Source organism: Propithecus coquereli, unplaced genomic scaffold (genome assembly GCF_000956105.1).
Source record: "Propithecus coquereli isolate 6110/MARCELLA unplaced genomic scaffold, Pcoq_1.0 Scaffold47, whole genome shotgun sequence".
NCBI classification, from domain to species: Eukaryota; Metazoa; Chordata; class Mammalia; order Primates; family Indriidae; genus Propithecus; species Propithecus coquereli.
The window spans coordinates 5,504,490-5,520,040 of record NW_012150507.1 but is presented as its reverse complement, the minus strand read 5'-3'; the positions used below and the strand labels follow the sequence as shown (position 1 = coordinate 5,520,040).

Below are 15,551 nucleotides of genomic sequence, written 5' to 3'. Positions count from 1 at the left end.
GCTTGCCATGGGACGAGAATACAGGTCTAGGGGCTAGCCCGCCTCCCTTCCCTGCAGTACTTGCTGGTGCACGGCCTGTGTTGACTCCTTTTTCCTGGATCTGTGGTTGTTAGACATTTATGGTTACAGGCAAAAAAAGCACGTGATCCTTTCATGGTAGAGCACAAGAGGTGATGAGGAGAGTTTCAGTTGATTGATATGAATCAGCAGAAAGTGAAGAAATCAGTGTTTGTCAACAGGAAGTCAATGTGTGAAAGCAGGGCTGAGTCATTCCAGACACAAGGAATCCAACTGTTCAGCTGGGATGCATTTGGTACTCAAATAACTACTAAGACAGCATAGGAGTGACTTTTTTAGGTGTGTCTCAGTAACCTTGTGAAATTGTAGACATTTTGAGACATCTACGTGCATTGCCCTCGGGCAGGTTGAGCACACCATTCCTTCTCCCTTGCCACAAGCGTGTCTGTCTTAGGCAGCCTGGGCTGCTATAATAAAATGCTGCAAACTGGGTGGCCTAAACGATAGAGATTTATTTCTCACCATTCTGGAGGCTGGGAAGTCCAAAATCAAGGTGCTGGCCAAATTGTTTTCTGGAGTGGGTCCACTTCCTGGCTTGTAGATGGTTGCCTTCTCACTGTGTCCTCACATGGCTGAGAGAGAGCTCGAACTCTCTGGTGTCTCTCCTTATAAGGACACTGATATTGTTGGATCAGGGCCCATCTCTTTATGACGTTATTTAACTTTAATTACCTCCTTATAGGCCCCACCTCCAGATATCATCGCACTGATGGTTAGGGGTACAACACATGAATTTGGAGCAGACACAGTTCAGTCCACAGCAGTGTTCTTTCCAAAAATGAGAGTTTAGTCAAAGAGGAAGTGCTTCCTTGATTGACCAAGAGCATCCTCCTTTAATCAGTAGCTTTCTGGAACAATTAAGCTCAATGCACCCTTCTGCATATCCCTTTTAGAGTGAGCTTGGATTTATTATGTGCAAAAGGTCAGAAGGTAGGACTGATTCTGCTACCTGGTCCTAAGACTGGTTTAATTGCCCGTCTGAATCAATATTGATTTATTTCATTCTTTATATTTAGACTTAATTGTTCTTGGTGTCGTCACTTTCTATTAAAACAGGGTGAACATAAAATAAAGCATGAAGCCTTCTTTTACATGCATAGAGAAGGCAAATGTTCTCTGTCCACAGCCACAAAGAAGGGAGACAGTGGGATGATTCAGGATGACAACAGCAAATCATTTTCCCCTACAACCTTTGAGCAATTTTAAAATCTGGGTATTTGCTTCAATTTGACTCTCAACTTTATTTTGAGGCCACAGATAGAATCAAATAAGCTCTGAAATACAGAACTTCCCATATTAAAATACTATATTCTGTTAGCCTATGTTTGAGAGAAATTGGTATATTTAACAAAATACTGCTTCCCTGGAAGGGTGAGGGATGCATTCGACTGTGGGCTCCATCATCAGCTGCTTGTCAAAATAAACTGTTTATCTTCCAATTTTAAAGCTGCCAGGTCTGCCGTGGCTGTTGAAAGAAGCTTCCTCTCTGGCAATCCGAGCTGGTCTGACTATTGGGTGTTAACAGCATGGACTCTAAAATAAAAACACAACCTCAGGTTTTAGTGACAACTTTTCAGGCTAACTCATCAACTGGAATCAAGGGCAATCTCAATAGTCCTTTTGGTTAAAGAGACTTATAAAGATGTGTTTCATGGATTTGAAATTTAGAGAAAATAGATACAGAATTATTTTTAAAATGGTGAGTGCAGAGAATCTACAATTTTCCCCTTTCTTTTCTTATAAAACATAGTCTGGTACATAATCAGTACATTTTTAATGAATCAAAATGACACAAGATGGAATATTTAAAGAACCTACTACCTTTTACTACTTTATTCTGAATAATTTTAGTTAGCTTTTTTTTTTTTTTGAAACAGGGTCTCTCTCTTTCACCTGGGCTAGACTGCAGTGGTGTCAGTCAAACCTCAAACTCTTGAGCTCAAGAGATCCTCCTGCCTCAGCCTCCTGAGTGGCTGGGACTATCGGCACACACCACCACACCTGGCTAATTTTACTACTGTTTTTGTAGAGATGGGGTCTTGTTCTTGCTCAGGCTGGTCTCGAACTCCTGGCCTCAAGCTGTCCTCCCACATTGGCTTCCCAAAGCACTAGGATTACAGGTGTGAGCCACCGTGCCCAGCCTACTTTCCTTTTTTAATCCAGTGCTTTCATTTCTCTAAGTATTCATAGTGCGAGACAGTGCTGGTTAATGGTTTATAGGAACCATGACAAAAAATAAACAAATAAATATACGAACAAAAGCATCTATTTCTATATGCGTGTAAGAGAACTTGATGATGTCACCTAGAAACAAGCACTATTTATCTCCAGAAATCCAAATTAAATATAGAGGCTGAGACTAATCTTTTGGCTTCTGACAGTTGGAGGAGAAGCTTCCCCATTCCCCACCACGCTTCTCCACCCAAATAAGAAATTGTTACTAATCGCTGGATGACCACAGTTCAAGATCGCTGAGATCTTCCAGTGATCTTATGAAACTGTACTTTGGTCTTAAGTCATCAGTTCACACTGAAAGATTTATACAAAACAATCCCTTAATACTCATTGTTGTCTTTATTGCAAGATGTTATTAAGGATGCTCATTATGAGTGGCTTTCAGATTTGCTCCTTTATTGTTTAAAAGATTGCTTTTAAACACTGCAGATTTTCAGGACCACCTTGGGCCTATTCTATCTGCATTTCTGGGCAAGAGGTCAAGACAATCTGCATTACAAATAATCTCAGGTCATTCTAGTGCAGTTGGTGGGGATACGGGAAACACGGCACGATGTCCTTCTCAGGAGGACCACGGAAGAGAATTCTCTCTAGTCTCAGTTCCAGCACCAGCGGTCCTATTTCTGGGCAAACAACTTATTTTTATTTCCTGGATGCCATAATTCATATCTCTGTATTGATTTCTTTTTTTTTGCATCAGTCAAAGCATAGAGCCAAGTATGAATCCTTCTAGAAAATGTACAGAAAGAAACTTATGGCACTATGAGTGCCATGTGCACACTCTTGCCTTCATCTTCTCTTCCTTACTCTCATTTCCCCTTTGCCCCAGCATCTTCACCAATTTATTTTTAATTCTGTATTTTGTTTTATTGCAAGTATTTTTTTGTACATTGCTCTAAATACTTTCTGGAACAAAATGTCACATGAATAATAAATACTGTGCAAATATTTGAATAAATCTTAAAAATTCTTTCTTGAGTTGGGGTGTTTATATTTACTGTTTATTGTTTTAAAAATACAACTTAGGATAGCCAAACTTACAGACGCTTAGAGTAGAATGGTGGTTGCCAGGGGCTGGGGGTGGGGAAAATGGGGAGTTGCTATTCAACTGGTATAAAGTTTCAGTTATACAAGATGAAAAAGTTCTAGAGATCTGCTGTGCATGATCATGCCTTTGGTTAAAGGGCAGATCTCATGTTCAATGTTCTTACAACAATTAAAAAAATCCCTGACAACTTAGGATGATCCCACAGAAGTCACAACATAAACCTGGTTGAAGGTGGTACTATTACTGTCTTGTTTCATAACCTTATTGCCCTTTGGTAGTGTGGGCGAATTGGGGGCAGATATTACTTCATGTCCATAAAAAACAAACAGATAGTCTTCTAAATTTTATTTAGAATGAAATCAGCATGGTAAAAATACATCAGTGATACATGGGACAAAAAACTTGACTCCTTAGCAGAATGAGTCTCAAGGGAGCAGAAACGGAGCCTGGCTGTGCTCTTCTTTACCTGCATTGAGCTACATCTGAAGATAAAGTTGACCTATGAGCATATTAGGAAAAAAAGAAGCAAGTAACTGGTAGATCCAGGAAAATCATTCGTAATCTAAATTTGCACGAGATGGGGCAAGCTTGCTTTTGATCCAAGTCTGGTACTTCTTGGTTAACAGGGTGTAGATTCCAGGCTTCCTGGCAACACCACATGCAGTACCTCCAGAGACTATGGCGTGGAAGACACCTTTACAGATCAAGGGGCCCCCTGAGTCACCCTGGAAAAAAGAAAATGGGCAGATACTTGATGAGAAGCTATTGAAAATTTTCTACCACCAACTGTTTGTTGTTCAAAGGATTATTATCTGGGTCTTTGGTTTCTTTGTGTCCTGAAGAGTGCCCAACACTGCCTCTATGTTTGTGTCGCTGTCTGGGACTATGTTTCTGTCTGTCTGTTTTTCTCTCTGTTCATGTCTCTGTCTACAACTATGACTATGATTATGCCTCTGTCTCTATGTCCATGCCTATGTCTCTGTGCTGTCTCTACGGCTAGATTCCTTTTGTAATTTACGACCGTTGAACTTTATTCATTAAAGAATGGGTAGACATAAAGTTTCAAAAGATCCACTGAAATAAAAGAAATTTTTTAAGTTGTGGAGTTCATTTTGGTGCTCACAGACCTGAAATCAAGTTGTTATTGAGACCAGTAGAAAGGAGCAATGTATTGTAGCAAATGTCTTGATAGCAGGGACTATTAATATATCTTCTGTATTATTCTTTTCCTTTTTTATTTTGCATCCCCATATGGTTAAACACAATACTATGTACACGAGGGCTGTCTGGAAAGTATCCAGCCATTGTTAATATATTTTTCATATTACATGGCTGGATACTTTCCGGACAGCTCTTGTATACACCACACTTAGTAAATACTTGTTGAATGAAATGATTTTTGAAGACTCACTCTAACAACAAAACACATAACTGTCAAAAGAAGTGAAAGAGTTATAGAGGGGATGGTGTGGCCTTTCAGATAAAGAGCTGCCTTTTAAATTTGAAGACCAGCCTTTGTCTCTGCTGCTGGTCACATTACAAACTGCGGTGCCTTATACTCTGGTCAGCCATGATAACAGATGTTCAGGAGGGCGAGAGTCTTGGGGCACTTCAGATACACAGGACATTGGAAGTCATCATACCTTTTCCTCCAATAATGCTTAATGTAGTATGACATGAATATTGTATTCTAATTTTTAAAATGTTAGTAATCCATCTGTGCTACATATTAGTCACTTATAAACAGTAACACCCAATTTTTTTTCCTCACTATCTCAGTAAACAGAAGATTTTGAAAAATATAATGGCTGTTATTCCTTTTTATTAATCGGTGGTATGGTATGAGTGTTTGTGTCCCTCCCAAATTCATATGTTGCAATTCTCACTCCCAAGATGACGGTATTAGGAGATTGGGGAGGTGATTAGATCATGGAGGTGGAATTCTCATGAAGGGGATTAATGCCTTTATGAAAGAGGCCTGAGAGAGACCCCTCATCCCATCCACCATGGATAGGGTCAAGAGGCCGTCTGTGAAGCAGAAAGTGGGCCCTCACCAGACACCAAAACTGCTAGTGCCTTGATCTTGAACTTCCCAGCCTCCAGAACTGTGAGAAATAAATTTCTGTTATTTATAAGCAACCCAGTTTATTTTGTTATAGCAGCTCAAACAGACTAAGATAGTCAACATTATTTAAGAAATATATACTGTATACTCGAACTTTTTAATTTGAGTTTTATAAGACCTTCTTATTAATTAATTTGAAAGGTGGTTTTTTAGATCAGTTATCTTCTAACCACCACTAGTGACTTCAGGGTAGACCTTCTAAGGATGTTAACACCTCTCATACATAGGAAGCCTGTCAAAGTTGTCAAAACAGTCTATTATCCTGATTAACAGACATTTAATGAGTGCTAATTAAGCACTGTGGAAGATTTTATGACCCATTCACACTTGTAGATAAAAAAGAATAGAGAATGCTATGCAGGAATGGAGAGAAAATTTTTATTCTCCATGCCCTTCCTCCTCAACATTAGTGAGCAAATGGAGACTTGGCTGCGGCATAGTCCTCTGGGATGCCTGTGTGAACGAGGGACTCTTACCTTGCAGGAATCCTTCTGGCCTTTGGCATCTCCTGCACATACCATGTCTTTGGTTATGACAGGGTTGTGGTTGTAGTAATTTTGGCTGTTGCAAACTTCTCGACTTATGACAGTAACAGTGACTTCTTGCAGGGTATCAGAGAGGCTTAAAGTATCTGAGTTGGTGGCTCCCCAGCCAGTAACCTGGCATTTGGTTCCAGCTCTAAGATAGCTTTTGGATCTTGGTTGGAGCAGCTGAACATATTTGCCAAGTTTTGCAGCCTTGTGAAGCTGACAGATTGAAAAAAGAATAAATTATCATCCTTTCCTGGTAGTATTCTGCTGTTAGCCTGTGCATTGTATGTGTGGTCCTTCTGTCTTAGGAGGGCGGCCCTTTTCTTCAATCTACTTTGGTGGTAGCCTGCAGCTGCATTTGTGGTTGTTGCTTTTTTGAACACAGTCTCCATTCCCTGTGGAGTTCACTGATACTTGGGGAGGGAGCTTATACAGAGCAGGAATTTTGCCCAGTCTTGAACAAACTGGCCTTTGCCCTGCATTGGATGGTTTTCTGTGGAATAACATCCATAGGTCATGACTTTCAGGGCTGGGCTGCTTTCTGTTGGATAGGACCCTTGAGTATGGTCTAGACTAAGTTCGGACTAGTCTATGTATGGTCTAGACTAAGTTGTAACTCACTTCTGAGTCCCTGAAATCACTTGGTTGGCTCTGTTGTACACATGACAGTTGTGTTTTTCACTTGCTAATGAAAAAAACATTTGAGAAAAAAGCTTTCAGTGTGGATCCTTGAGCCTGTGAGATATTCCTTCTCCTACATATGTGAGCATCAGAGCTGTTTTTCCTTGTATAAACATAGCCCTGATGCATTTTTGATAAATTCTTGTTTCTTTCAAGGCAGTATATGGAGTAACATGGGCCCTTATAGAATATGTTACATCACCTCAAACATGGGGGGTGCTAACAAAATGGTTTTGTGTAGATGATTTAACTAATTGAGCTATGCTGATAAGAATGTTGGCAAAATTGAAAGAAGGCAATGCTACATACCTTAACCAGCATGATATCATTTGATTTAGGATCTATTAAAAATCTTGAGAATGGTATGAATTTTTTAATCTCAAATGTTTGTTTGGAGGCCTCATTCTTTGAGAGAGAGTGTGCTCCTAAAACCACTGTGGGAGATTGGCTTTTATCAAACCTGAAAAAGCAAAGAGAATGAAAGTAACAGAATCACTTCCAAATCCCCCAATGGGGAGTGGAGATGGTGGAGAGGGTCATATATATACAGAAACAAGGACTATCTCCAAGGTAACCTGCTTAAGATTAGATGGAGTGACCGAGGTCTCAGTGGACCCCAGCTTGAATTGATATCAAGGGCCAAATGTCTTGCCCTTAATCCCACCCTAGCCAATTCCCTGGCATTGCAAAAGAATATCAAAACTTGTATCCAACTGTGGGAAAAAAAGGAGTGAAATCTTAATTGACTTGGATCAAGTTTACAACAAAATTATGTTTGTTTATGTAAAAATAAAGGAAATTATATTTCTTGAGTTTACAGTTTGAGATTTATACCAACTACTATACCCATTAAGGGTTTTTTTATTGCAGTAAAATATACCTCATACCAAATTTTGTTATGATAAAATTTATAATTTTAACCATTTTTAAATGTACAGTTTGGTGGGCATGAAGTACATTTATATTGTTGTTCATCTACCACCGTCACCTATCTCCAGAACTTTTTGATCTTCCCAGTGTTAAGTGTTTTCACATTTAAGGTGAAGATCCCACTCTACGCTTGCTCATCTGTATGTCTAGACCTCATCTCAGGGCCACATGGAGAAGCAAGGCCCATTACGTGCCTGTCAGATATGCTCACACATCCCGGCCCCTCATTTAGAAAGATGATTTGGACGAGAAAGGAAAACTGTCCTCAAGGTGAAAAAACATTCCTAATTAGAAATGAAGATACTTTAAGGTTAGTAGCCATTTCATTGTGGATATTTATACAGCACAAACTGGTGAATCAGGTGAAGAAACACAGGTATTTTTGTTTTGTTTTATTTTGTTTTTTAATCCCTAATCATACACAATTCTAGTGTATATATAATACATAGTTCTAGTGTTTCAATAATGCCACAATTGATATGATTTACTGTACATTGGATAAAATTACATTTATGGCCAGTGTTAAAAGTAGAAATGATTTTTTTGAGATCTTGGCAATACCTTGGAGCCATTTGTATACTATGGGATAAGGTAATATCCCACTGCAATATGTGTCTTCATTGCATTTGAGGTGAGGAAGCTGCCTCAAATCTTTTCATGGAAAAAGAAAGGTGATAGAAATAATTGTATTTATCTGTATACATATAACTATTTCTTTGCTACTTAAAAAAGGGAGCAAGGTATATTACAGTAAAAACATGTACTCATGCATAGATAAGTAAAGATTAATAAAAATTAAAAAGAGCACAGAAACATACAGAAAAAAGGAAGACATGATTATTTAGGGTTTGGAGAGTGAGCACATGACTACAGAGGAGTGGGTTTGCATATGGCAGAGCTGTGACTGTCTGGAATGACCACTTTTGGTTTCTACCGAAAGAGTTTATTTTGGGAATTCCAGCTCTATTTGTTGAAATGTTTGCCTATTGCAAAATCAGGATGGAGTTGAAATTTCTCATAGGATGTGGATTGGATTTCCTAGGATTGATTCAAATTCAAATTCAACATACGCACAAAAGCCAAAGCTTTAGAGGGGAAGGATGATACAAAATCCCCAGGATTAATGCTCTAACAAAAAGTGGATATGTGCATAAATAATTCACATGAAGAAGGCTCCAAATTCCATACAAAGGCAAGGTGTGGAAGGTGGATTCTGACCAAGGGAGAAGTGCTGAGAAAATTTCTGGTTTTCTTTCATCTTTTAACTAATTTCCTTGACTAGTTATTGTCTTTGAAATGTTTTGGTTATTTTCATCTCCACTGGGACATGTGAATACCAAAACAACTCAAGCAGATCATTATGCTGAACTTTCAATTTCTAGATGCCTTTCAACTATAATCTGTACTACCAAGAGTGATTTCTTTGCCCATGGGATACCTGGAATTACTTGAGTTTTAGATCTCACCTTCTAAGCTAAACCTTGTTTGAATTCACACAGACAAGAAGTAATAATATCAGTGTCTTTCATCTGCTCAACACCGTGTTTCTCTAAGTGTGGTCTTCAGACCTGCTTCAGAATCACCTGGAGGCATCTGTTTGAAACGTGGCTTCATGAGTCCCACCTTGGACTTGCCTAGAATAGAATTACACATGGAGCAGAACCACAGGATTGCTGGCAGTAAGTCTCTTCATTGTCTGCTGAAGACGTCTGTAAACGTTGTCTCGGTTGAGCCTAACAATAACCTTCTTCGGTTGTTAAAGCCGATGGGCTATACGTTCCTCATTAGTAAAGGGGTGTTCTCTGGCTGGTCCAAGGTGACTCACCTCATAAGAATGGAAATCAGCACCCAAATTTAGCTTTTGTGACTCCAAATCCAGTGCTCTTTTCCTAGCTTCTCTTTAAGCTAAGCTCCTCCCAGGCTCTTATGTTCTCGGCTAGACACTGAGGAATGTTTCTGCTTAGAGCCACTCCCTGAGGGATGGCAGCAGAGGCAGGGTCCCTATATCTTGGAGCTCTCTCTTGTCTAACAGAGAGAGAAGGACGTGGCGTCAGATAGGGAGGTCTGCCCAGTCCTACCTCATCAACACAACTGGATCATCCAATTAGTTCCTTAGTTATTACCATGGAAGGCATAGACAGTCGTATAACAACACCTGATAACATCTATTAAAGTTCTTGAGTTCCGTGCTAAGCATTTTACATATTTTCCCTTATTCAAACCTCACAACAGTGCTGTGAGGTAAGTATTATGATGGTCTCCATTTTATAGATGAGGAAATTGAGGTTCAGGTAAATTAACAAACTGGAGAACATCCCACAGATACTAAGTGGAGACTCTAGGATGCAAACCCAGGCAGGATTAAAGCTCAGTTGGTTTGAATCCAGAGCCCCAGTGTTTCACCATTTCCCTCCGGGAGCCTTGAGTGAGATGGAGCAAGGCCGTGTAGAAGGGCTGTGGCAGGTTCCACCTGACAACTTAGTAGGCAGGCAAGGGGGATATGGGGTGCTCAGGAGGACAGTGGACAACAGCTGGTGAGAGTTTTGCTTCTGGTAAGTTACAATGCTGAAAAAATTATACAGGAAGTTTTTTTTTTTTGGCCAGTTTCCTTTTATATTTTACAGGGCAACTAATAAAGGGGCCAAGACACTACAGGGGAAGCCGTGTGGATGGGTGGTGAGAAGGGAGCCCCCCCACATTTGGCCCACTTCACCATTTTGCTGAGCAAGAGGCCTGGGGTAAACTATTCATTCCAACAGGATACTTGGGAGTACATTTGTGGGAAGCCACCATTGAACTATTTCATAAATATTTTGAATTTCATAAAGCTTAATATTTTTCCAAGCACTGATCTGCCTACTTTTTGTACCCAAGTGTCCTGTAGAGGAAATCTGATCCACATATTTTGGAGTTCTTTATACTCTAGTCATTTAAAATGATGTTTAGCAATGGTTTTTTTTTTTTTTTCTTTTCAAAACTCTGAGATCTATCTCCAGTCTTTTTATATAATCTCTTTCCCCCAATCTGGGAATCTACTTCTCCTGAGTTAAATCCACTTGACAAAATTTAAAATTCAACTTAATAATATTATCTGCCTTCCTATAGTAGTTTATGGTTTGTGAAGGACTACTTCATATACCATGTTTTAGGCTTAGCAGAACAAACAAACAAACAAAAAACAAAAAAGAAAGAAAAAAACCCTCTAATTTATCCAGTATTTGTTGAACATTTATAGATCAGGCTCTGGGAAGGTTATAGTCCATGTGAATGTGTACCAAAAACATATTTGAACATGTGCATATTTTGGATTGAATGAACATTTATGAGTTACCGTCTGCCTCACAAGGAGGTAAGTGCTCTGGAGAGGAGGACAAAAGTGATGGGGATGCCAGGGTGATTTCTATGAGGGCAAGAACTGCATTTAAATAAAGTAACCATCGGAAATCAGCAGCTTGCTATTTAGAAATAAAACAGAAGTTCTCCCTGTTTGCAGGCTTCAAAACATCTAATTTGTGATCAAACAGTTCTATTAACATGGAGCAAGCAGACAAAATGCCCAAAGCATGGAGAATCAAGTCAGTTCAGTTGTTCTGTTTAGGTATAGCTGATGCCTAGGGAGCAAACCATTACGACAAAGATAGATTCTTAAGAGAAATGCTGTAACGTTTGTAGGAAAAAGAGAAGGCTCCCTCTCAGCTTATTCAGGCAAGAAACATAAGGGAAAAAATATACAAACAAAAAACCCAAGCTAACATACAAAATAACAAATACCAAATTAGTTTCCTGCTTCTTTTTCTTTGGGGGTGGTTGCAGCATCTCAAGGTGGTTTTTGTACTTTATTAGCTGAAATGAGAGAATCCTAGGCCAAAATGGACTTTGGGAGGTTGTACCTTATCTTCTGAAAAGCTTTCATTTCAAGTAGCCCAGAAAAATAACTCTCACACTCTCTTTCTCTTTTACAAATCATCTATAACATTTTTTCCAACCTGGGAAAGTTGTTTCCCCTGGGGAAGCTGTGGTTCCCGAACTGTGGGCCTCAGATGCCCGTGGTGAGGGCTGAGGAGTTGCCAGAAGATGCCCGTGGTGAGGGCTGAGGAGTTGCCAGAAGGGGTCTGGAGAGCCGTCGGCCAGGCAGGCTTCTCTCCCGCATCATGCTCCTGATAATAGCTGCAACCTATTTGTGCTTCCTAAGAGTGCTGAGCATGCTAAAATACTTAAGTAGATACCACTTAATTCTCAAACCCCATGAAGCAGGCACGATTACGATTATGGCCCATTTGTAAAACGGGGAAGTTAAAAAGCACAGAGCAAGCTCCGGTTGTCCAATTTCCTCACAAGCACTGCGGCCAGAACTGCTGCTTCGGGTACTGCTGTTGCTGCGTTCCCTGGCATCATACAGAGGACTTGAGTTTGCCTAATGGCTCGCCCAGAGAAAGAAGCCCAGCTCTCCCTGAAAAAGGAAAACCCAGGACAGAAAACACGGATGTGCAAAAGGGTAAACAAACCCCACCAGATGGTCAGTGATCACAGAAGCTAACAGTAGATAGAGTTCTCGCCCAGCAGAGGCAAGCTTCTCTTCTAGCTACCTTGCAGGAAAAACGCGTATGTGGGAGAGCGTGGAGGACTCACCGGAAGTGGCAGTGGGCTGCTGTGAGCACCCACTGGGGAGCGATCAGGACCCCTCCACAGACGTGCTTCCCGCCGTACTGGACGGAGGCCATAAAGGGCCTGGAATGAGGTGACACTTCTCTCCCTCCAATAATCTCCATCTTGAAACCTACAAACGCAAACCAAAGGATTTCACATAAAAGATCCAAGCAGATTGTTTCATGTAATTCTTCTGACGACAGTCACTACATTATTTTCAAAGCGGAAAAAAACAAAAAACAAAAACAAAAACAACGACCCTATCTAATAGTTACTACAATTCTACTGATGAAAAATTATATAACACATTACAGTTCAGAAGGATAGAAATCATTGTGAAAATCATTTTCATTTATAATGTACCAACAGAATCACTACAAATTAATTTAGTGCTTATATGTGGTAGATATAAGAGATACTTACACTCTGAAGTCATATAAGCCCCAGCTATTAGGAAAAACAGAGAAAAAGAAGAAAACTTAGTCATTTTAATGACTTAGCTTTAAGAAGTCCAGATGAAATACTTGGCTTCTATTGATGAAGGAGGAAGATTCTGAAGTCTGAGTTTTGTTCTTGCCAGTTTTGGCTTTCTCACCACAAGCTTTAGAGATAAGATTTTTCACACCCGAGTTTAAAAGTGTATTATCAGTTGGGGAGTTTCAGGTTTGTGCTTTTAGCACCTTTCGGGGAGAGGTATGTGTACAACAAAAAAACTCATTTCTCGAGGTACCTGTCCCCAATATCTGTATAAGAGTACTCATGTTATAAATGGTGAAAGAATGAAAAATGTCCACACCTTAAGAACTTAATGAAGTTGCAGAGTTCAAAGATGGTCATTGCTCTAAAGTAATACTTACTATTTTTCCGGGCATAAAATGGTGCCTATCATATTTCATTCCTCTCTATTTTTCATTTGGACATAGATTTATGATGAAGAGAGACATGGAACCTTGTACAGATCATGGTTACTTCACAATGTGGCTTAGCTAAAGCCCGAACCCATATGTTTTGCAGCAAACTTATTCCTGGTCATGCCATTTCTTCTAAATTCAACCAAATTTGGTTAAATTTGAGTTACATTTTTGGGAGATTTCATAATGTTATTAAAGGGGAACATTGGAAACATATTTTTGATTCAGAGTCTCTCTTTTACTCATTTTTAAATGAAATTGGCCATGTGTTTATCCAGGACCTTAATAATAATAATATCTTTTAAAAATCAAGGACTGCATTTCATCTTTTCCCCAGGAACAGATGATAATGCATTGCCAGGCCTTCTAAAATATTTTCTCCGTCACTACAAAGGATATTAGACTTAAAATTCTACAAGGTTCTATTTGTGCTGAGTACTAACCAATAGCGCAAACATTATAAAATGAGTACAAATAGGTAAATCAGGCACCAGAACTCCAATTGCTTTCTAGAAACACTAACCAAAATTTACATTACATCAACAGAACTTGCTTTCTCTTTTCTAAGATATATGCACTCTATCTTTCATTTTTTTTTTTTTTTGGAAAGGAGAATTAAAGTCCAAAGCTATAATGCTTGGAAGATTGCAAGAGACTCCTACCAAACTGCTGTTTTCTAGGACAATAAAGTAGGAATATAATAAATAATATTATAATTATTATTATACATTATAATTTAATAATATATAAGTAAAATGCTTTCAGTTATTTCTCTAATTCTCTTTACATGATCATTTACGTTTTCACACCTATGTCTTTGAGGAAGGCATTGCAACTATTATAGTCATGTCACAACTGAAGAAATAAGCTCAGAGAGGCTATGTGATTTGCCTAAGGCTACACAGCTTACAACCTGGACCAAATCCCTTGCCTGACCAGAAGTAACTCGTATGTTACTAAGTACACTGCCAGAGCACAGGATTTGATAAGTAGCCTGCTTTCATTTTACAGGGATGCTGCATATAATATGCTTTCTGTGTGTTAAACTCAATGAACAAAACCAAGGCAGAGCAGTGACTTCCTGCCAGAGAGAGTAGAAGGTGAGATAAGGAGGAGCCGGTTACAAAAAGCCACAAAATTAATAAACCAAACTTTTTGTTCCACCCAAATGTTCCTGTGAATTTTCAAGTCATGTCTGTCACTGTTGATGTGCCTTGATGTCCCTCAGGTACCACTTCCTTTTGAAGAAGGCAGACAGGATGATGTGAGTTCTCTACTGTACCCAGTAGTGTTGGGAACATCATGAAGATGGCGTGTAACTTCGGAGGAAGAAATCAACTGTGTGAAAGACAAAGCTTCGTGGGGGGCATGGTTACAAACACCTCTCAGCTGCGTATTTCTGTGTAGTAAGAACTGACATCCACATAGCTTTGTTCAGATTGCTAAACGTTTTCAGGTGCATTTGCAGGGAGGTGCTTGTCATCAGTCTTGTTTTATGGATAAAGACACTGAAGCTCAGAGACTTGCTTGAGATTACCGAGCCAGCAGGTGGCCCTTAAGCCCTTATGTGCTGGCTCCAGGCTCCATGCTCCTTTCAAGCTGACCACATGCCTGCCTTGCTTTGAGAGTTTCCTGGGGCTCAGATGCGCTAAGAGGAAAGCTGGCTGTGCCGAAGGGAAAAAGGATTTAGCCGTGCACGCCGCAATTAGACATGGGTGAGATTTAGTTCAATGGGAAGACAGTCTCATAACTCTTTCTTGTAACTGACCTGGAAACTTCTGAGAATCACGTTGGTTCATAATAATGAGTTATTTTGTTTTGGCTTTAGACCAATGCGCTGGTTAATAGTATCATTTGTTATTATATTCAGGATTCTGGATTTGAGAACAGTGGGCTGTGTAACGTGATGAGCTCGGCGATGTAATTTATTTCTGGATGTTGGTTTTTGTTCTGTTGAGTCTGCTGCGGGGAGGGCCGTGTTTGCTTTGGACGGCTGTGCAGCAGCTGTGCCGGGCCGAGCAAGTGCAAGGCTGTGTTCAGCCCGGGACTGGCTTTACACGTCGGGGCCTCGCGGTTCTCCTCTGCCGAGTTATGTTGAGCTGCCCTCGTTAGCTGCTCTTAGAGATGTCGTTTTTGATCCTCTTGTGTTTCAGGAGACCCGTACAGAGCAGCTGTCCCGATGCTCCAAAGGCCATGTGTGTGGCTCTACCCATGGGCCGCCTTTCTTCAATGGCCCAGACACCTGCTTGCTCAGACTTGTGGCTCGCAGACCTGTGCCAGTCTGTGACCTGTTTGTTACTGAGCTGGAGCAAGATGGGGACAGAAATTGAGAGTCAGAATTTAGAAACCGTAACAGCTATTTAACA

General features: G+C 40.0%; 1 protein-coding gene across 1 annotated transcript; it reads right to left on the bottom strand.

Moving 5' to 3' along the window:
• Positions 1-3,755: 3,755 nt before the first annotated feature.
• On the bottom strand, positions 3,756-12,829 carry GZMK (granzyme K (granzyme 3; tryptase II)). The gene is made up of 5 exons (XM_012655280.1): positions 12,698-12,829; positions 12,257-12,404; positions 7,007-7,157; positions 5,963-6,232; positions 3,756-4,086 (listed from the first exon to the last, which is right to left on the bottom strand). The coding sequence occupies exons 1-5, from the start codon at positions 12,759-12,761 to the stop codon at positions 3,913-3,915; spliced, it is 807 nt and encodes a 268-aa protein (XP_012510734.1). The 5' UTR covers positions 12,762-12,829; the 3' UTR covers positions 3,756-3,912.
• Between the last annotated feature and the right edge of the window lie 2,722 nt (positions 12,830-15,551).

What these genes read in the sequence shown, in the direction of transcription:
- GZMK (XM_012655280.1), bottom strand. Translation starts at nt 12,761, where the DNA reads ATGACTAAGTTTTCTTCTTTTTCTCTGTTTTTCCTAATAGCTGGGGCT. An exon ending in GGCTTATATGACTTCAGAGT is followed by an intron (nt 12,405 to 12,697) that starts GTAAGTATCTCT and finishes TTGCGTTTGTAG; the next exon opens with GTTTCAAGATGGAGATTATT. An exon ending in ATGATATCATGCTGGTTAAG is followed by an intron (nt 6,233 to 7,006) that starts GTATGTAGCATT and finishes TCAATCTGTCAG; the next exon opens with CTTCACAAGGCTGCAAAACT.